Source organism: Notothenia rossii (genome assembly GCF_949606895.1).
Source record: "Notothenia rossii genome assembly, chromosome: 7".
Classification (NCBI taxonomy): domain Eukaryota; kingdom Metazoa; phylum Chordata; class Actinopteri; order Perciformes; family Nototheniidae; genus Notothenia; species Notothenia rossii.
In genome coordinates, this window is record NC_136905.1 from 67561132 (window position 1) to 67583994 (window position 22863).

Consider the following 22863-nt stretch of genomic DNA (forward strand, 5'->3'; position numbering starts at 1 on the left):
AAGCAGCAGACTTAACTGCAATCATCACACTCGACTGGTTCTGAGGACTACACAAACTGTCACCGTGGGAAGAAAAAAAATATGTCTGCTCCGGTCTTGCTCACTTGTGCAGCAGAAATGGGGGACAAACTGTGTTTTTATACGCATTGTATTGCTTTCTCTAGGTCTGCAGTGTCTGTGGCACTGACACAATCAGCCCCCAGCTGTGCCCTCTGCCCACTCACACCATCCATCTGCCAATGTAAGCACACAAACACTGCTTCAACAAACATCAGATGACCTTTTGCCTCTTCCAAAGCCACCTGCATACACAATCGGACACCGACAAACACAAGCAGGCACGCACTCATCCGCACACAAAAGTTAAAGCTGTGGAATGATATACAGCCTTGATAATGTTTGATTATGGGGCTCTGAAAGACTTTATGGCTGTTTTGTTGAACAGAGATAGAGAACATTAAGGGGGTTTGTGACAACACTGTAAATGCACATGGTGACATAAGATATATTATCATAAAGGAGAAAGAGTGTGTGGACTATTGTAGTCTAATTGTATTGCCATTGTCCTATATCATTTAAATAAGGGAAATTATAGTCTTCACACCTTTATTGGAGTGTGTAAACAATATAGTTTTATAGTTTTAACATAATATGATCTGAAGCAAGGACTAAATGTTGACTTATTCATCATTTTCTTACAAGGAAACAATACTTCAAACACATTTGAATTAGCCATCCGTTTAAATTGCAGCTTTTTACATGATATGACGCAGAAAAGCAACTTGCATTCAAGGCACTCAAAGTTGCATCATTGCGCAACATGGAGACGAGTCGCCAAGCGGGGATAAATCAGTTCAAATCCTCCCTCCTTTCCCTCCCTGTGACTGGTCGGTGGCTGTGTCAATCAGGGGGAGGGGTGCACCTCTAATTTCTATATGCCTGCATGTCAATTTAAGACTCAGATTGCGTTCTCGTGCGTCGCTGTCAGCAGCAGCAGTAAAACCTCTCTGGACTTCCACAGACTCGCTCCTGGATTTCTACGTAAATCAGCTGAGACGCTCGAGACGTGCGTGTCTACCTGCTCACACTGAACCTTTGGATATTGCTGCCCCTTCTAAACGCATCCGCACACTTCAGTCTCGTGGTGTTTTTTTGCTTTTGAAGTGTGTGCTCGAGACATCACAACACTTTAAAGGAAGACTTTTTCAACTTTGGAGTTACATGTAGCAGTGTAGTGTACATCGCATGTGGTTTTATCACCAGACCAGAAGCGGACTATTTCTCTGGGAAACTTAGGCGCTCTATTTTGGGAAACATGTTCAGCAAGTGCTCCGTTATGTTATTAAACGTCCTTTTTCTGGTGCGGGCGCTCTCGGCTCATGAGTGCACACCGTGTGAACTCCGGACATGTTTCGTCAAAGCCCCGCGCGGCTGTGACGGGGGCCGGACCTTGTCTCGGGATCCGTGCGGATGCTGTGACCGGTGTGCCCGGCTGGAGTGGGAGCCCTGCGGCGGACAGGACTGGGTGAACGGCTACTGCGCCCTGGGACTGACCTGCGCCTCTTTTAACCAAACCGAAGCAGCCACTATCCCTGAAACTGGAGTATGTAAAGGTGGGTAGTGTCATTTCCTATGAAATCATACCACTTGTGGCAGTATTGGGTGAATACATGTGCGCTTTTGAGCTGTTAACACCAATAAAAGAGCAACTCATTCGGTAGGAAACCATCCCCTTCCTTTATGTGGCTTGAGGGCATCGCTATTCAAATGTCAGTTAAGTCCCGACTGCAGTGGCTGTGTCAGTGTTTACCTTCTCTCTGGATGCCTGGAGCAGCTCCCCAGGTCTGAGGGGCTCTTGACTGCCAGGAGAGGAGTCATGTTCAACTGCTCTTTCTTCTCCTCAATGCTTCGTTCACTCTCCGCTCAGGGGCATCACAATTGGTTTGGCAGGAGTGATTTGGCACTAGGTCACACTTCAGCTTCAGTAGGGTTATGTTCCCTTTGCTTAAAAACGAAAGTGGCATTCCTATAAAAGATAGTTAATTCAGAAAAACCCAAACTGATTGTTTGTTTGAATGTGGGAAGTCACAATTGGGGATTATTAATGACTTGGCCAAGAGTTGCTGAAAGGGATTGTATAATGATCGGCCCCTTTCTTGTATTTATTGTTTACCACCATGAGCTTTAAATGTCTGACTCAGAGTTATAATGGTTTGACTGCACGATTGCAAAAAAAGTCCCCTGCAGAATTTCATAAACAATTTTGTGAATCCACACAATCCACTGTGCTGTTCCAGGCAGTGTTGGATTGTTGGATTGTTAGATTGTGGATGTGCTCATTTTACACACAATTTGAGCAACTTTCTGAGCATCAAAGAACTGTGCATGGTGTCAGGTTCCTCACAGGGAACGAAGTAAGTAGCAATGTCCTTCCCCTGAAGAACAAATAACTGCTGGTAGCCCCCCTCAGCCCCTCCACCTGCCCTGCTTCCAGCCAGATTCGGAATGATTGAAATAGACCGACATGACTGTTGAGAGTAAGCAGCTCATAGTGGGTGTCTGCATCCCCTGACCCTGCCCTCCCATCATCCCTCTGTGGGGTGGTCCAAGTCAGGGCTGCAGGAAGGTTTTCCAGGGGTCTCGAACCCCAGGCCATCCCTGGAGACGCTGCTGCTGATTGTGCCTCGTGTACAAGTTAGGCTGGCGCCTGCAGGACATCTCCTCTGCAAATTAACAGCTTTGGAGAGAGTGGGAGACCTAATGGCTCCTCTGATTGAGTTGTGCCTCTTCTGGTCCTGTGGCTCCAGGGGCCTCGCCTCGGAGCACGCTGCTGACCCCTAAATCAGACACACGCAAACCCAATATCTCAAATGGTGTAGGTGGGGGTAAATCAACACCTCCCGGTGTGTTTTCAGGGGCCACAGTAGGCAGGCTGCGGTAGGCTGTTCCCAGATTTCCCTACTAGAGCGGCAAGGGTCTTAAAGTGATTAGCCCCGCAATCAGGAGTAGGGGGTAAATGTTTCCGCTTTCTGATCCCCTGCTTTTCTGCTCAGTTTTAATTTTCTGGGTGGTCAAAATATTTTAATGTGGAGACAAAACAACCTGTGGCAGGTGACATATTATATAAATAGCATACCTCTGTGATGTGTCAACACCCAGTTATTGTTGATCCTATCATTGTGTTTTGGACCTGGAAATGTTATGTATGAAACTGACATCTAAAAATAATTAGAATAGTGCTGGAGATTACCTGATGAGTGAGAGGTGTATAAATCCAGCCGTTGTTTGCCTTTGAATAGTGAAAATACAAAATATAATTTTTAAGGGGCCACAGGAAATAGTATTAGCAATACCCGGGATAGTAAAATCTGTTTTTCCCATGAATTAATTTGACACCTAAACCGTGAAAATTGAAACAAATGTTGCAGTTGCAGGTTGAGTCTGTCAGGCGTGTTGTGAGTATACTCAAGCACCTGCTCTGGGTCACCCAGGCCTTTAAACCTTCTCATATTTGCATTTTTCAGTCAGATGAAATCATTAAGTCCTAGCAGCTAAATTATTTGTTGTGATGTTCTCATTGTCTCCCCTCCCCCGCAAGTCTCCCCAACCTCAAGCAGCACTTAACATACCACAACGTAACAGAAAGTCTCTCTTGCAGGGACGCTATGTCCACTGCACTCCTTCTTCGCATGCCTTCTACTTCTCCCTTCCTCTAGTATTATCTAATGTTTCAAAGACTTCCTTTTTAGCTCGCTATCAGCCAGAAGGCCTCTAGAGGTCAGCTTTCCCATCCTGGACATGGATGCCAAGACAAGCAGTCTCAGTAGCTAAGAGAGGAATCCCCCTGGGATGAAGCCAAAGACCTTGGCAAGAATCATGTCAGATAGAAGATAGTGAGGCCAGACAGGACCAGGGTCAGGCTAAAGGGGGCTAGGCTGAGGAAGACCAGCTTAGCACAAACTGGGCTGACAGAGGTCAAGCGTAAAATGAAGTAACTAGACAACGTCCAGCCTTTTTATAAATGTTACCTCTTTTCTACAGGCCAGATTTAGCACCACACACAGACCGGCACCACTGCCAACACCACCTTCAAATGAAAATTCCCTCCCAGGCACAGGAAAGCCGCTGGAAGGAAAAAATATGGAGCGGAGGATCATTTTAAGGTGAAAGGAAATCGCAGGGAAAGTTTTGGTGTGGTTTACTGAAAAGGCTGCTTGTGCTTTGCCAGTCTGGCTGGTCGTCTGGGAGAGCTATTAACGGCCGGCCTCAGGTTAGAGGTAGCAGGTATTACCTTCACCTGTTCAATTAGCAGCTGGTGTTTAATAGAGTGCTTTTGAGCATCGTCCACCACCCTGGACATTCCACACAAACAAATCTAAACTTCCAAGGATGTTTTTTTAATTTGCAGTCACATTGATTTACTTTCACTACAAGCTATTACAGTAAGAGACAGACTTTTTCCCATAGTGGAATATCTGTTTTAAATTAATATGGATCAACATATGTGTTTTATTAGGATTTACGGCATATGAAAGCAAAGCCATGGAACTCCCATTTCTTTCCAGTGACTTTGAGTCATCTTATTATTATTCCTGCGAACCCTCACTGAAAAAGAAAATCATTTTCGTCATACTGTAGGACACTTTATGCCAGGTAGGGCTGTTGCAGTGGTCTGGTAAATTTACTATGAAGTGTTTGTGTTTATATTAAATGGTAAACCTTCTCACCTTTTCTCTTGTGCATTGTGGTGTGTAGCTGTTTGCAGAAGAAAGCCAGAGTGTTATGATAAGCTCCAATCATGCTTCAACACTGTTGATTGAGGCCTGGGAGCAAAACGCTCGGGAAGGGTTACTCTGGGTTATAGTTTGTCTTATCCTGTTTACTCTGCTGCCACTCTTAGTGCACTTGGACAACTGTGAAGGAGGATAATTTAGGGGTATAAAATGTGTTTTTTCGTGCATGCATGAGAAAGGAACCCTGTTGGGACGCACTACTCCCTCGTACATTCCTTCGTACGGTGAAGCTTGGTCCAAGCTGGGCAGAGCCCCAAGGTGCCATCTCAGGGGCAAAGGAACAATATGTGGGTATGGTGCGAGTGGCCTTGGCACATGAGGGGCGTCCTAGCAGCCAGCAGGAATGGAAAACCTGGGAGGGCCCCATGCTGTGGAACAAAAGCAAACAAATGGGCTCAATGGCTAAAGTAGCATGGCGCAACGAGGACTGGGAGGATGTACGGCAGCACAGAAATACTCTAGACACTTCAGTAGTGGTGCTACTGGGGCAATGTTTTGCAATCGATGCTGGCTAACCTTTCTGCACTATGAGGGGAAAACATGTTTTGACCCATTTCAGCTTGTGAATGTCCCTTTTTAATGTACCAAATTAAAATGGACATACCAGTCGATGATCATTAACTGTCCTCTATCTTAATGTCCTTCCCCCCCCCCCCCCCCTCTTTGCAGAGCTTCCTGATCACCCAGAGGCCGGCCTGGAGGACGAGCGCTGTCCTCTGATGACGGGCTGCGACAAAGCTGGAGGTCAGTGTGTGTGTGATGCCAGACACTCCTGCTTGGGCTCGTTCACATACCCAGATCAAGAATCCTGCACGAAGGCCAGTAAGTCAGGTGAGCCCTCCCCTTCCGACACATGATGAAACACAGATACACGCACACTCCGAATTTGAGTCAGAGGGAATAATGCTGTCCATTGAGAGGAGCTAATCCATAACAGATGTGGCTCTTAGGTGACTAATTCTACTTACATATCATAGTGATGACACACAAGCGCAGGTTTTTGTGATACTGTTCCCCACTCACCCTTGAGTGGTGCCATTGTCTGTGACTCATTGATGACTGGTTTGTGTGTGTGTGTGGATTTCAGAGGGTCGAAGGCACGAGCACCGGGAAAGACACAGAGAGAAGTATGTTGGACCCTCCAACCCGGCCTGCATGTTCTCTGGGTGTAACCTGACCGCTGAGGGCTGTGTGTGCGAGTCTCAGAGCTGCCACCACCACTTTGCCTACATCAACCGCAGCCAGTGCCAGGAAGCCGCAGGTAACCTTCAAATGACCTGCAACTGAAAACTGGCAAACCACACAGCAGCAGCCGACCAGTAGCTTCACTCAGCTCACGTTATTTGGTAGATGTAACGGTTTACACCTGAGAAGAACTTATGCTAAATTCTGCTCTTTTACACTACTGAATAATAGTACATATACAGAGGTTATGCTTAGCATAAACAATGATATAAAGCATCCGCTCAAGGTATAACCGCGATTTTGTACAAATTGCCTCCGTGGAACAAAGAATTCCTTATGTCCTTGCACATTATGTGTTAAAAGAAGTATTTATCCTCCAACCAATGCATAGCTTGTGACTCCGAATATTGTCACTTTTAATCTTAAGCGAAGATCTTTATAAAGATCAAATGTTTAAAAAAATCTGGTTTTATCGTGCAATGAATCTCCCTGAATATTTGCAAGGACTCACTGGGCAAGCTCAACAGCCAGTTATTATAATGCACTCCACTTCTCATGACAACATGGATTGAAAAAAAGAGCAAGACAAATGTCATGAAAAGAAAACATGATGAAATGATGTAGAGAGTGAAAGAGAGAAGGTGTGAACCTGACTGACAGAGTAACAAAAACATAAAAAAGTCTCAGTTGCCACAGGAGGTGTTTCTGAGACTGATGATGGAAATGGTTGGTGACCCTAAGGCACAGGATACAGTCCATAAGGTATAAATCTATCCAGTTTAAGATGAATGCTTGAAGTAAGAAAATCCCTCGAATGATGTGGGAGAAACAAGTGTGCTATAACTGAAATTCTGAGGAGTCTCTCTGATTGACACTTCTAAGTGAAAAATGTTATTGGCAGGGAGAGTTAAGCTTCCTCATTGTGATTGTGAGGTGTTTGGAAGATAGACAGGTGCAAAGGGGCAGCTCCTGCCTCCTGATTGACACATGCAAATAGGACCTGACTGCAGCTGATTGAACTCAGTCAACCTCGGTGTGTGTTGGGTAAACCTCATAATGCTTAACGAGGCAGACCATAGTAAAACCTTCTGAAAAACCTTGAAACCAGAAAATACTCAACAGAACAGATTAAGCCGAAAGCATGTGACTAAGTGTTTTTTTATCCATGTTACTCTCTATTGCTGATATTTCAGAGAAAGAACTGCCCTTTAGTTGGAAAAAAACAGTGGCTGGCAATGTGCCACAGACACATATTTGAGATTATTTAGTCTGCAAATAACACTGTAGTTCTTCCAGAACAATTACCCTACAGCTGTGTGGATGTTAATCGGTAAATCCCACAGGAAGCGTATTCATCAAACATCATATTGTTTAGACGTATCATCATTGAAGTCTGGTGTTACAGTGAAATATATATCTTCTGTTTTGTAACTCCCCCATCTCAAAGTCAACGGATGACAGTTTAAACTCGCACCAGCGAAAACTGTAAACAACATTTTTTAGCAGCTTATGAGTTCTCACTGCGACACACCCACCCCGCTGATGGCCCCTCATTAAGTAAAAATGTGCGTGTGCGTCTGCAACTATACAAGAGGAAAGATGCATGTGTTTATATATCATCACGTGTGTGTGAGTGTGATGAGCCTATATCTGGGAGCACTCGTGTCTGTGTGAGATAAATATCTTGTTTTTGTAGATGTTCCCGGCACAGATTTCCCCTTCGTCTGTCACCAGCCAGACCCGCCTCTGTGACCACACCGGGACTCTGTGGTTAGACTTTTATTCGCTCTGCCCTACGTCCATCAACCCCTCATTGTCTTTAGACACAAACAGTCATTAAGACGTGTTAGCATGCCCTGGCTGCGAGCATGTGACACTGAAGGTAAACCTCCCTCTAGTGCATAATAGCTTGACTGATGACACTTCACACAGCTAGAAATCATGTTCCAACATCAGTCGGACAATCTTGCTTAAGCTCACACATGGTATTGGTTTGGCCTCCCACTTTCTCTCTGACTCACTCAGTGGTCTTGTTGGTTCATCTCTCCCCTGTGACACACACTGATCTGTTAAAACGCAACATCATCTCCACTTTACCACTGTAGCGTTCAATCGCCTAATGTTGCCTCGTGTAGGTCCAGTTGGGTTGTGTCCTTCAAAACGCTGATGTAATTTGGCTAGAAAAGTTCAATCAGAAGCCACTGGTTATTAGCCGCTTGTCAGGGAAAAAGGATGTGATAAGTTAAGGAGAGGGAGGGGGGGACGCAGGAAGATAGGAAATCACAACTGAGGCCAACCATTTAGTCGGGGTATTTTTGTCAAGTACAGGCCCCAGGGTCTTGGTAGGGTGGTGTTTGGTTATTTTACACTCTGTCCGGGACAGTTTACATATTTCATTCATGATAAGGCCCTTAACTGTTATTTTAGAGGAATTCCCCTGCTGTTGCTCACTGAGAGAAATCAAGCAACAGCAGTTGCATTTTGGAAGTGTTTAGGTGATTCATGCGATTGGCATCACTATAAGGAATACTTCATCCACAAAATGACCATTTGTATATCAATTACTCAGCCTGTTTAACTTGAATACTTATAGAAAACATTGGTTTCCTCGCATGCCACAATGGTGAATGAACATTTAAAAAATATATCAAATTAGATGAGGTTGAAGTATATGGTGCTAACAAAACTATATTGAAACTCTTAAGGATAAAAAAGCTCAATACTGCAAATTAGCGAGATTTAGATTTATATAGTTTTGGTGTTGTTAAATGCGGCCCCCATTTATTTAAATTAATGAAGAATCTTCTCTGGATTTGTTTCTGTGTCCACCGTGGAGGCATCAAGAAAAAATGTGTATTCATGGTAACATAGGGGGAGTACCGGTAGTTGATACACAAATGGTCATTTTGTGGGTGAAGTATCCTTTATTTCTAATATTTGCTAATAGAATATAATGAATGATGTCAGTTGAAAACTCAAGCCATGCTACAGCAGTTGAGTTGTCTACTTACTTGCTGTTGCGGAAGTTCACAGGCAGTTCACCAGACGGGGAAATGGTGCCCACTATGATGCCATGGCACAAACTGACCTTACTCCCACAAATCTACATTTCCTTTGCCACCTCCGCCCTGCCCCTCTCTGCCCTTGTGAAAGGGCCTCAGTTCTGCTTGGCTGCAGCCTCTTTGTGGCAGCGCTATTACTGGCCGAGCCAGACCGCTGCCGGCTGGCAGGGGCGCGAGACGTCTCAGCGGAGTGTGTTTGTGTGAGCCGTCTGCGAAAGCTATGGCTACCGCTCGACACTGCTCGTTTCCCAGTGTGTGCGAGGAAACATAACTCATGTGTGGGGATTGAGACAAAGAACTTCCATTTAAGGCATGATGGAATAGTCGTCAACCCACTGACTACTCATGGTTGGCCTCTAAACCAAACCATCCAGCATTAGCTCAGCGGAAGAAGCCAAGACACATACACGTGAAGTCTGAATGTCTCGCTCAAACCCTCACTTCATTCACAAAATCTAGACCTAAAACCCCAGACCCAACCATGACCATCAACAAATCAAAGACAGCCCAACTGCAGCGGAAGCCAACTCCTTTAGTTCCCAAGCACATTTCATCCATTATCAGCCATTCCTTTCCCTGAAAGGCATAACATCCATATGGTCCAATCCATACATAGCTCAACTCGTTAACGATTTGTCCAGCAGCTGTCTACCCCCAGGTCTCCTATACAGTCATTTCATCTTGAGGTAGGCCTATAGTGTCCTCTAAGTGACAGTACATGTGATTGTTCACTTATGTTTAGCAGTGCATCATGTAGAGTACCCTGGAGCAGAGTATACTCAGCCTTTTCAGATGCATTTTGTGCCTGATATAACGGTTGACCATGCGTGGTGTTGATCTCTAAAGGACAGGCCCGTTAGATAGAAGTCCCTAGAGCTCTTTGTCAGTGGCCTAATCTTATTGGCCATCTGACGGCAAGGGAAGGGTGTGTTTCAATGGAATGTACACTTGCTGTGCTAACACACAAACACTTGAAAAATCTATGTGCAAATGTGCACATATGTATGGACATTCTCATTACATCACCCAGACACGGTCATTCACAGCTGTGAGCGGCGTTACCCGGGACACTGAGATCACGTTTTTCATCTGCAAATATTTAGCCAAAGAGTGAGAGAGTGAGGCATGCAGGCCTGCCGGCTGCTGCGTGCCTACGCCCGTCTACCTCAAGCTTCTGACCATGGTGTGAAGTTCCCACCAAGTGACCCAGACCCCCTCCCAGACCTGCTCCGCGTCCTCACACATTGACTCACACCCTCTGATACAAACAGTGCACAATGCAGACTTTCTCAGTTAAACTGCTGGTGGGCAGCAGGCCAGGCTCCCGCAGCTTTAAGTGAGAGACGGCCCTGATGTGTCCTTTTTTGCGGAGCAACTTTATAAAACCTGAGGACAGACCAAAAAACCCACGGAGGGCGGCTGGACTGAGACAGCTTTGTTCTCCACTGACTTGCTTCCAAAGTAAGCCGGTGAACAGAACTCACATTGTGAGCTTTTTCCATGAGTAAACTCAGGCTGTCAACACAGCCTCCTCTGCCTGGCCCAGCCGCACTGGTTTGGGGAAAGACTGTGCTCCTTGTACCAGGGCATGAGAAGAAGAAAAACCCATTTAGATATGAGGTGTTTTTCTTTCTTCAATGAACTGCTGAGATGCCAAAAATATGCATTGTTAACAAAAGAGACCATTATGTGGTAATGAAGCAATTTCCGCATCCCACCTCCTCCAGACCCGTGGTGTGTGTGTGTGTGTGTGTGTGTGTGTGTGTGTGTGTGTGTGTGTGTGTGTGTGTGTGTGTGTGTGTGTGTGTGTGTGTGTGTGTGTGTGTGTGTGTGTGTGTGTGTGTGTGTGTGTGTGTGTGTGTGTGTGTGTGTGTGTGTGTGTGTGTGTGTGTGTGTGTGTGTGTGTGTGTGTGTGTGTGTGTGTGTGTGTGTGTGTGTGTGTGTGTGTGTGTGTGTGTGTGTGTGTGTGTGTGTGTGTGTGTGTGTGTGTGTGTGTGTGGTGAATTGAATTGAGGTCAAAGGTTTTCAATTCTTTGTTATCTTACAGTTTTATATGAGCATATGATGCCTCATCTACAGTGAATTTATCGAGCATAGCAAATCAGGCCTTTTGTGTTTGTGTGGGCTGGAGTATGGCCACCATTGTGATGCGAAGATTGGTCCTTTGGTTGCTGACTCTCTAATTAAAGCCATTTATGCAGCGAGATAGAACAAAAACAGCACAGGATGAAATCCTTTTGCTTCTGACTTTTTCTCTCCTCTTTGTCTGCCTGTTATGCTCATGAATGGGCCAGCTAGAAAATTATATTAATTGGACCTGCAAGGGCTGGACCATTTCCACGGATGGATACAATTCTATTCATTTGAATAACAATGGTGTGTCTGCCAGCTGCTTTTCCCAGCACACTCTCACCCCAGTCATTATCACCACTGAAGGAGTAATCAGCCTTCTCTGGTACACATACAATGCCCAAAAGTGTTTTTGTTTTTTTATCTCAGAACTCCGTGGAAGACCCTTTCAATGGCTTAAAACAGTGTGAGGTTTTCATATGCAAAACCAGTCTTCAACTGAGCAGCGGCAGACATAGTTAGACATTATTGGAAGTAAAACATTCACCAATCAGCACTTCCAACTGAAGTTTATTTAACTCAAGCTTAGGAATGAGGCCAAAAACTGTTAAAAGGGTTGTAGCCTCCCTTAATTTGGGGGTTTTCCCTCATTTTCTATGACACTATTCAGCTACAAAGTTTATCAATGAGAGCTTTGTGGCGGTCCTCACTGTTCCCAGGTTGCTTGGGTAAACAGTACAGTACAGATACCTCACACTCCGGCTCTATTTATCTGGAGCCAGAAAAATTCAAAGTTTCCCTTATCCTCAATTTCATCAGTCAGAAATGTTGCCCACACTCAGCATAATACAGCAGTCAGTCATACAGCCCCTTTCCTCCTTGTTTATTCTACGTCAGGCAGACATCAAAAACGTCTTAGTTGCACTGTCGGCAGAGTATTAGGAACGGTTGAGAGTATAAAGTATGATTCAGAGGTCCTACTCTGGGGTTGAGGACTGAGCAGAATCATTATCAGAGGATCAGAAGTCTGCACCCTGAACTGCTCAACAGTTCAGGTTCCCCCATTTTGTGGGAAAACCTAGAGGGATCAATTTACAGGTCCTCACATGTCAGAGATGAGGCACATCCTCTGAGAGACTCTTGTTGCGCCGGGAGCCAGCGCCAGTCTGGGAAGCCCATCAATAAAATCAGCTTCTGGAAACATGGCCAAAACCTCAAGCCCTGTTATGTAACCTCAGCCTATATATCAATCCCTCTCGTCAAAAACGATATGCATGCAATGATTGTTAAGGATTACTCATAACTAAATCATGAATGACTTTATTTAATTTTCTCTTTAGGCAGTCATTTGTTGACATATTTTCTCCTATAAAAGTCAGCGATGATTAAACTAGATTGCTGGATTTTCCTCTTTCTCATCCATACTTTTTGCACTGGTTAGTGCTGCCTTCACACTCTCACTCTCAGCTGTCAAAGTGTGTATTTACTGTGCTTTCAGCAGGGGAACTTGGAAATTACTCAATGATTGACAATTGTAAGACAGGATGTGATTCTGCTCTCTCCAATCATTGTCTTCTGCTTGCTGCACTGTATACATTACAGTGACACTGAGAACCAAAATAAACACGTCCCTTTGGTTTGGGTAATCCAATCTTTCTAAGGTAGCTACTGTTCTCATACAATGGTGGTACAGAGGGGCGCTCCACTTTTCTTTTCCTGAACTGGCTCCAAAATACACCCCTGAGCCCCTTGCCCAGATTTCCAGTACCCCCGCACCTCTTTCCCCTTTAACAAGGGGTATCAGAGCAATTATGTTGGCTCTGGCAAAAGAAAAGACAAACACATCCTGGTATGCTAAGCGAGGGGAGATTCTAAACTGGCAAGAGGAAAAGCTCTGTTGAAGGTTGGCTGGTATTAATGGCTGGTTTTAGTGAGTGAGGGGCTGTTTGGATTGCAACTGGCTGGGTGGGATCAGAGGCCCGCAGACAGGATACGCAGAGAGAGCCTTGTCGTGTCTAGGGCGCCACTCTCACTTCTCTGACAGGATGCTGTGAAGCTGTCACGGACTGAAGTGGGGATCTGATCTGTGCACAGAGTTTGTGTTGGGTGGCTGTGTGAACTCAGCCTTTACACCGTAACACGAGTAGCGCTGTGCTTAAGTGGCTCGACTGACACGACCAGGATCGTTCACACACGTGCACACACGTGTAAGAACAGAAAAAAAACTCCTTTCCTCTAGGAGAACAGAGTGGGCACTGTCAGAGTCTGGCACAGTTAAAGGTGGTGTTACAGATTGTCTTCATATAGGAAAAAAACAGCTGCAATAGCTCCGTCTGTCCCTTTTTAGCTTTACTTTATGTATCTAAACATGAACGTGCACAATCTCTGTGTGTTTCAGAGGAGCTGAGGTGTGCTGGGGTGACGTGTCCTGATCTGCAGGTGCCCTCCTGCCCTAAGGGTTCAGTTCTGACCAAGAGTTACACGCCCCCTTCTGGTTGCTGCCCCTCCATACCGCCCACGTGCACCTGTGATCTCCACGCCTGCCCCAAGCCCCAGTGCCCGAGCGGACAGCGCGCCGTGCCGCTCAGCGAGGCCAGCGGCCAGCCGGGAGACTGCTGTGATGTCTTTGAGTGCCAGAAAGGTGATTTGCACTGAACTGCACGCTGTACCCTCCGCTTCGATTGGCCTCCAACTGGGGGTAGCAATGCCACAGTCGGTGTGAGATTCATCGCCTTTGAGGAAGCAATTATTTTCCTCAGAGTAAGGCTTTCCTCCCTGCTGACCAAAGGTCCACAGATGAAAAGGAAAGCTGCTGATTGGATAATTACTATTGGGCTGTTTATCAGGCTCGGCCGATGCCTCCCAGTGTTGAGACTATGGTTCAAAGACATATTTGCAGGGGGTGTATCCACCAGTTTTTCTATTGCCTGTAGAGATATGAAAAATAATGGGTCTTTTAAAGCAGATGGCTGATCGGAAACATACTCTTTTAGTCTTACCTAGAGGGAAACATAGGCGTACAGAAAATGCTCAATTCAGATGGTCATCCCATATCAATATCTTACTATGCTTACTGTATGTTCGAAACCCCCAAGATAATTCCTTGCATATAAAAAGATACTTGGTAATAAACCAGATTCTGATTCGGAGAAACCTCAGCTCTCTGACCCAGAGGCAGCCAGGAAGGCAGGGAGGGGACCTGCGGTATTGGTCTGTTTACTCTACGCTCCCAACAAATATTCGCTGTTTTACCAACAGAACAAATTCCCATTCTGGCCCCTCCACATGCATAAATGAGTGCTGTGTCCCGGAATTAATGGACTTAACGAGCTCAGTGACCAGAAAAGTGCTTAGGCAACGAATTTGCTCAACAGAAGTGCTGTGTCAAAGGGTTCCTGTCTGGTCACACGTCCAAAGGGAAAAGGTTCAACAGTTCATTGATGGGAATGCTTTTTATGTGCTCCAGTCTGCCGGTAGGGAGGGTAATCAAGTCCGGCAGGCCGGCGGGGGCTGAATGGCAGCCGTGGGGGCCATGGGATCAGTGTTTTGATAACAAGTGTCTGCTGCTCTTTGGGCTTGGGGCTTGATGCCTTTTGTGCTGCCCATACCATCCATTAGGCCTGCATGACTGCGTGCCGTGCCAGAAAGATCCACAGACAGGGAAATGGACAAGGACAAGGACACACACTGGGCCCCTCTAGACACCGTCCAGGTCCTTCTTTTGCCCCCCAAAGCACTGGCTGCAAATACTGTGTCTTATACATTATGAAGGCTACTGTAATTTGCTTTCAAATACCATACTTAACCTCTAATGTAACAGACTATAACCCGGCCCCCCATTGTCTCTGCGTGTCAGGCTTCGACTGATTAACTTGTTTCCATTGCCCTCTTGGCTGAGGGGCTCATATTTAGTCAGGGTCAGTATGTGCTGTGACAATAAAGCCCACCTGTGTGTTTTGGCCTCCGTTGATGATAGACTCTTTCCACTAGTGGCTGGGCAGTGGCTGTATCTGGGTGGAAGACCAGACCTGGCAGCGCAGTGCTGGCCTGATGTCATCTGATGTTACAGAGGGTCCTGTTTGGTCCTGTTTAGCTGTGGTCTAACATGAATCAACACTCTATCTGAAAAATAAATGGCATATGTCCCCTGCAGTGAGCCCTGCATCTGGTGTTGAGCAACGAGGCTGAGATCACCACACTCACAGTTCTCACTACTCAGCTTGTGTTTGTGTTAAATACAACTAGAGAGACAGTGAAGAATCATTGTTTTGGTCTCACAATCTAACTCGTATTTCTATAATTCGATTTTTATTTTGTTACACGATCAAAACTGCAAAGTTATTTGTAATAAATCACATTAGTATTAATCTCTGGGAATATCATTTTTCCCACAGTGGTTTTGCTTCATTCGCCTCTAAACCACAAGAAGCCCCAGTGTGACAGTCTATTGTAAATTATTTAGACTTGCTAAGGGTCATTGTTTTATGACCCATCCATCTCCACATCCAATCCTCACCTCAATTTAGAGAAGACTAAACATCACAAAGCATGACTGGAATTTAGACTCTGTGCCGCAAGTTGTTTTAGGGATTACCATTAACAAACACTGCAGAAATCACATGTGAGCGTCCCCTCATGTGACTTCCTATTGCTTCTGTGAGCGTTAAAAGACGGTGCTGTGCCATTTGATTTCGGCCAGCTAAAGTGCTTATTGTATTTTCTATGCTTGGTTTTGCTGCACGCAACGCAGACAGGCAGAGAGAGAAGGACAAGAGGAAAAGAGTGGAGGAGAATGGAAATGAAAGATGAACAAATCTCTGCTCTACTTTCAACTCACTCAGCCCACCTGCTTTGTATTAGGGTGCAGTGCTGCTTGTCTGGAGGCATGGGGTCATCGGTGCAGACGCTTTAAGTCTGCACTCAAAGGTATGGCGTACAGATGCCTCTGTAACCTCCGCCTCCCATTTATAGAAACCGCTGGCCCCACATCTGCTTGCATCTGTGCAATGCATTTCCTCGCCTAACTAGCATAGCTACTCCTCAATGAGTCTGGAGTCTTACATAACCATATTGCCTCACTCCCCTAATGTTGGACTGGGTTTGATGAAAGGTTGCTGTGTGGTTTGTTCAGACCTAAGAACTTCGAGCCACCCAAACCAATGTGGTACATTTGAATGTGTAATCTGGTTTTACCATTGAGGTGTCACGCTGTAATCTTCCTGCTCCCTTTGGCTACTAAACAACCACCATTTGTTTTGAATGAATGATCGTATTAGTTTCAATTTGTGGAAAATGATGACTTCAAAGTAGTAATGCATGCACATTTACTGTGAACGTATTCTGGTCTTTACTAGGCCGGACCTTAGCTAAGCTCATTGTATTTCATAGTAAAGGGAACACAGCCAAGGGCTTAGATGCTTTTGGGGAATGCAGGCCAGAGCATTGATTTACTCCACCTGCCACCAGTACCCTGAGCCCAGATTCTGCCAGAGTCTCAGACCCACTGCAGTTTTCTTTTCCTCTCCTCCGCAAGCGTTTGACGCCTTTTCAGGACTTCGCAGGTCCTTGTGAAATTCCTACTCATGGACTTGGCTCCATTGTCTGATGAATGCCATTCCACCCCACAGGCTTACCCTCAGTGTCTGCCTCAGCACCATTTGGTTCAGATAAACATTTCCGTCAATAGCAGAAAATGAATGAATGTGTTTATGGAGCTGGAATTGATTGTATACAGTTGGGCTAGTGTCTCATAGATCAATTTTGACATTTTGTAGGTGAAAACGGAATTATTTTCTCATAAAGTCACGAGAAGAAAGTCCTTGTCTTAATCTTCACCAAATGTGATGGACACCTGACGAAGTGTGATTAGCGTTATCCTCCCCACATGGTGTTCAGTCTAAGCAGCTGTCTGATGCCTCTTTTCCCTGTTCTTCTCCTCAGTTTCCCCGAAGTGTGTCCACAACGGGAAGGATTTCTCCGAGGGAGAGGTGTACCGCATGGACCCCTGCTGGCTGTGTCAGTGCCGGGGAGGAATCTCCTTCTGCTCCAAGGCAGAGTGCGCTGAGCTGGACTGTGAACACTTCTACATTCCTGAGGGCGAGTGTTGCCCTGTCTGCATAGGTACATGCGTTTACCTTGGTATTTTGTTAAGCAACATCAATTCATTGTTAGATTTGCCAAAGGTTTCACTAAGTTCCTGATTTATAAATGCGTTAGAGGTGATGTGGCATTGATGAGAAGGCCACTGGCTGCCTGGAAAGTAGATGCAGGAGAGGAAGAGGTGATATCAAAGTCCAACATGCCCGACACTAACCTCTAGTGACCCATAACTTAGCGGCTTCCTCATATAACCAGTTTCCACAGTTGTTAACATACCTGGCAAACAAGACGCTCACTAGAAACCCAGCCAGGAGTTAATTTCTACCTGGGAGACTTAAGAACATAAAAACCTTCTTTTAGAGTGTACCGCTCGGCTTTGTAATATCTGGATCAGGCTTAATGGGGGGGACCCAATTGCAAAACACATGTGTTCAAAGCCAGGTAAAGAGCTCTGATATGTGCACTTGTTAAACAAAAAACAGGGTTGCAGCGCATATGGCAACCACATTACAGTCTGCTGGGAGCCAACGGATAGAGATAGTAGCCAGTGTTAGCTTCTTCCCGCTTGGCTGCAGTTGATCAGGCGCATGAGAGCGATGGACGAAGACAAAGATCAAGACCACGGTGGAGATCATGTTAGGTCAGTTTTGGAGCTACACCTGGAAGATGTAGGCCTTTAGATGGTATGGAATGCTTTCATCTTTTACTTATGGAAAGCTGCTCTTACTTCCTGCATGGCTCACTGCGAGAAATTGCCTGTAATGCTGTTAATCTGGATTAGGGGTTGTGTTTACCTGGCGGAATTGTATTTAAATATATACTAATCAATGTATCCTACGGTAGGTCAGATCAGTATTTGTAAAGTTGAGGGATTTGTTGTAATGATAAACCTCGAGAGAGTTATCACTGGATGCTTTGGTGTCTTTCAGTTTAGTGTTTTAGTTATGGATCATTCTTACCACTCCCGTCAGTAACAGCAGGTAACTGTTTCCAGCATTTAAGATAACAGACATCAGACAAAGTTTGTTCCTAGCTGGTAAACATAGTGCTGTTTTAAGAGATTTTTTTTCACAAGTTGGTGGAAAGCTAAAAGATAAGTGAATATTGCATTCTAATATTCGGTCATGGGGCAAATAATCAATGAATTGAGGTCAAACGAGATCCTACGCAGGTTAATCACAGCCACATGGACAGAACCTCAGCAGCAACATCTCAACTGGGATCTGATTGGGCATAATTAGCCGCCCCCTCTGAAACTAATTCAGTAAGGCACCATAAAAATATAACCACACTTTTGTTTAACACAGAGAAAATGCTGAGACCTATTTCTAACCTGCCTTTGTAACAAATAAACAGTGTAAAAAATATGCACAATAGCTTCCCAAATTGGCTTTTAAACTCCCCACAACTACGGTATATGGTTCCCACTTAGGACTAATGGCTACAGATTGGAAAATGTAGCTTTCAACACAAAGTGCTCTCTTCGCTTCAGACTAAAATGTATCAAACACTGACCTAGCCTTTGACCTGAGGGGTCACGGCTTGAAACGTGGATGAGTTCAAGCTCTTAGCCAAGAGGTGAGTGGACACTGTGGGGACTAGCAGCTATGGACGTCATCACCCTTGCTGTGTTTCCAATTATCAAATCTCTCCCAGGACGACACGGCGATACCCTATAACTTGTGTGTCTCATTCGAACTTAAATCCATATGTATGTTGTCGCAAAGCCAGGGGCCTCTCCCCACTTATAAATGTAGATATGTCATCTAAATTCAACGCTCTGGGTAACAAGCCAGTTTCCATATCTTGTTAGCTCCCTCATGGAGTATCCTGCTTCCTTCAGCTCTGCTCTCACTCTGCTAATTCAATTACAGCAGAGGATGTAAGTTATATTGGACTGTAGTTTAGGGTTTAAATTAAATTCATGGTAGCCAAACCAAACTATACAGGTGATTCTGCGGAGAATCACATCAAAGATTCTCCACTTCTCTCACTTTGTTTTAAAACCCACAATGTGTCCGTGTCTCCTCTCAGATGTAGAATTATTCCCGATGGACAGCACTAAGGCCAGTTGCTGGGTGAATAACAAGCTGCGGGCCCACGAGGAGCAGTGGAAGGAGGACGACTGCACCTTCTGCCAGTGTGTGGACGGAGAGCCGCACTGCACAGCCATGGCCTGCAAGCAGAGCTGCCAGTATCCGGTCAAGATCCCTGGAGAGTGCTGTCCCTTCTGTGAAGGTATAGAGATCAGTGCTGCTCTTCTGTATTTAACACATTACTCATATCTGTATGAGGTAAGCCCCCATACTGCATGTCGGGGGCTCCTGTGGCCACGCAGCTTTGTTGTAGAGGCCGTGTCGGCATGGGCTCATTAAAGGGGAGGCCACGGAGCATTCTTCAAGCTGCAGGGTTCTTTGTGTTCCTTTATTACCCTTGCCCGCCGAAATGAGACCCACCTGCGTGTGTGTGCTTTTAACGCAGAAGGCTGCATAATTGAAGTGGATCTTTTTTTTGTGAGCGTAATTAGTTACAGCTCGTTGGGCTGCTCCCCCCACCGAACGTGGCAAGAGGAGTTTGACGGGAATAGCCATGGTGCCATGTGTGTGTGCTCCAAACTACTGTATCTTTATCCTTTTTGTGGATTCACAATAAAGCTGGCCCTGATTCAGTCTGTCTAACTTCAGTCCAGGGGACACTTAATTGTCTCCACTGGTAGTCCCAGAACTAAAACATGCTCTTTAGACAAATCCAACTTATTAATGGGAGACAGCTCCACACAATAAGACAAAGAGGTATAATCCCCCTTACTGTGCGACCCACCCTGGTGTAATTGCTCTACATTTATCTGTAATCACTGTTTTCTTCAAAATAAGAGCAGTGTAAATAGGTAGCTATTACAGTTGGCACAAACAGCATCGATGAGGTAGAACACCTGAGGGGATCCTAGCAAACACACACACATACAGTATAAAAAAAAATAGAAAGTCATAAAATAAATCCCATTTTGTTGTTTGTTGTTGTATTCTGTTGCTCTCATGCAAAGCTCTTACCCTCCATCGTCTCTTATGTCCACCAGAGCCTTCTTACGAAACAGTTAGCCCCTTGCTATGCCCCCCCCTGGAAAACTGCTCCCTGTCAGTGAGCGACTGCCCCTACGGCTTCCAACAAGACACAAATGGATGTCTGCTCTGCCAGTGTCTCAACAGTAAGTTCACTTTCCTGGCTTTATGTTCAACCTAAAGGGTTAAAGTTTCACAGACTGACTTGCAGAAGCATGAACGTGATACATTTCTTCTGACATGCTGCTTCTTGCATTAGAATGCTGGACACACAGTGTTGTATTTACCTGTTTGCTCATGCTGATGTCAAAACAATCTGTTACTGTCAAGCAGGCTGCCAAAGACATGTTGATAATTGTGACGGCTTATTTGCGTACATGGCTGCAGTCCTTGCAAAGTCACAAGAATGTTCCTGTGATCAGCCCCATAGAAACTCATGTCTTTGCCTTGTGATGGATTGTTGTGCCCATGATCACATGACCTCTCCCTCAACTCTTTCAGATGACTCCTGCCCTGACCTGGGAAAATACTGTTCCCTGCAATGCCCAATGGGGTACAAGAGGGACGATTTTGACTGTGAGGTGTGCGAGTGCTCCATTCCCGTGCCCAAGTGCCGACCTTTGACCTGCACCAAGACCTGCCCCTATGGATATGTGTAAGTACACCGAGTGACCCAGTGGGTTTTCATCCTCAAAGCCGAATACACTCATTTGTCAGCTGTGTTTTCAGCGTGTATAAACACATATGTCATTTTCTTTCTAATGCTGACTGTTAAAACATGTAACTTCCAGTTTGGGGGCATCAAGCTGATCAAAAAAGAAGGTTATTTATCTGATTACTTACTTTATTTAAATTGAGGATTTCCCCTTCTTTTACAAAGCTGAAATCATGATATATGATGATGAAGCTTGATTTGAAAACCTCTTAGAATGCAAACATTTTTATTCCATTAAAACTCCAACTCTGCCCAACTTCACACTTTTATAACACATGCTGATAAAGATAAATCTAAATGGATAGGAATGTTTAGACATTCTGTTGAGTAAGTAAGAGCTGATCAGTGTCAGGAAAAATGTTCACCTCCTGTAATTAAATTAGTATGGTTGAATAACAAATTAAATTCTTGTATTATTAAGTGATGCCCAGAAGCAAAAGGCAGCAGAGCAGGCCAATATAAAAAGTAGTTTGGCATCGAAGATCAAAGTGCCTACCTTGGTGGTCATTCCCAGGTCTTTAAATCTGTGTTTGTGTGTGAGTAATTCACTGTGAGGTCCTCGCCAGCCTCTCAGCCCCACGCAACTTCTCTCGTTCTAATCCCATTTAACCCGATCGAACATCTGGAAGTGCTCTCTCTACCGGGCCGGTCATTCCCCAGGCACCACTCTCAATTCATAAATCATCTTTCTGTCTCAAAATAACGATCAAAAACGCATCAGGACAAAAGCGGCCTTCATTAAACGTATACAGTTAGGATTCTTTCGGGTATCTCAACCACATTCTGTGGAGCCACGGCGCAAGATGAGCCTGATATGTCTGCTCAGCACACCAGAGGAGGGGAGAGGGGGACTCTGTGGGGAAAAGAAGAGCAGGTCCTGGCTTTATCCTTCATAAGCAGCTGTTTAGGTCTTGCCTCAGAAGTCTGAAATCCTCTGGGAGCTTGCCAGCCTTACAATCAAGGTCTGTCTCCTCACACAGGACCGCTGCATGCAGCCACCACAAAGAAACAAAAGGCATATAGGATCTCTGTGTTTATGCTTGTTTTATTGATGACATCCCAGGAGTACTGTAATGTACATATCCCAAACTGAAAGCCTCCAAAGCAGGCTGAATGTAAACTGAGTGTAACAATGAGCTAAACACTGTTTACGCTCCAGATGAAGGGCATTCTCAGGGCACGTTTTACGAATAAAGTGTTCAATCCTTCATTGCTCAAAATCATCGCTGTGACCTCACAGGCCATGAAATGAATTATTCTGGCCATCACAGTTGCTGCACACTGGAAATTGTGCCGAGCCAGCAGTCCCAGGGCCCCGGGCGCCCGGTGCCTCCCCAAGCCCCTCGATCCTCCTGGAGCCCAGAGCGCTGCTTGGCATTCCACACACCATCTTTAAACAAAGCCCCGCTCTAAGGTCGCAGCACTCTGTGTCTCTGTATTTGTACAGTGAGGCACTGGCCGAGCCCTCCCAATGTTGTTTCAATGGCTGTTATTGCTGCTTCAGCAAAGATAGGCTCCTGTGTTTGCAGAGCTGGAGATGCTCATGCTCTTCATGGGACACAGCACCGTCTGTGGGTTGGAGGGGTCTTTTTTTTCTGCTGCCTTGGCATATGAAGATTAATAGAGTCATTAACCATGCCTAATGAGGCCACTGCTGGGTATCATCACTTACCCAGACACTAGAGAGGGATGCTAGCTGCGTGAGGCTGAGAGTGTGAGATAAAGAGGGTGTCTATAGAGCGAGATAAGTGTAGATACTGCTCCTTTTTTCATCTGTGTTTTTCACAATTTAGCAACCTGCAGCCCATCAATGTTTCATTAGGCAGGTCATTGGATCCAAACAGCCTACTTACAGCCTCAGCACTTCATACAGCCCTTTG

At 45.3% G+C, this 22863-nt stretch overlaps 1 protein-coding gene across 3 annotated transcripts in view; it reads left to right on the top strand.

Moving 5' to 3' along the window:
* Positions 1 to 794: 794 nt before the first annotated feature.
* Positions 795 to 22863, top strand: part of LOC307013922 (cysteine-rich motor neuron 1 protein) — a 32265-nt gene continuing 10196 nt past the window's right edge. The window contains exons 1-8 of one of the 3 annotated variants that reach the window (XM_079641543.1): positions 795 to 1613; positions 5463 to 5624; positions 5881 to 6054; positions 13509 to 13751; positions 17051 to 17230; positions 19244 to 19447; positions 20286 to 20414; positions 20770 to 20923. In XM_079641543.1, the coding sequence (XP_079497669.1) occupies positions 1316 to 1613; positions 5463 to 5624; positions 5881 to 6054; positions 13509 to 13751; positions 17051 to 17230; positions 19244 to 19447; positions 20286 to 20414; positions 20770 to 20923 (1544 nt within the window). In that variant the 5' untranslated portion in view covers positions 795 to 1315. Of the gene's footprint in view, positions 1614 to 4142; positions 4164 to 5462; positions 5625 to 5880; positions 6055 to 13508; positions 13752 to 17050; positions 17231 to 19243; positions 19448 to 20285; positions 20415 to 20769; positions 20924 to 22863 lie in introns of those variants that run through there. The other 2 variants (XM_079641545.1, XM_079641544.1) reach the window with 2 other exon arrangements.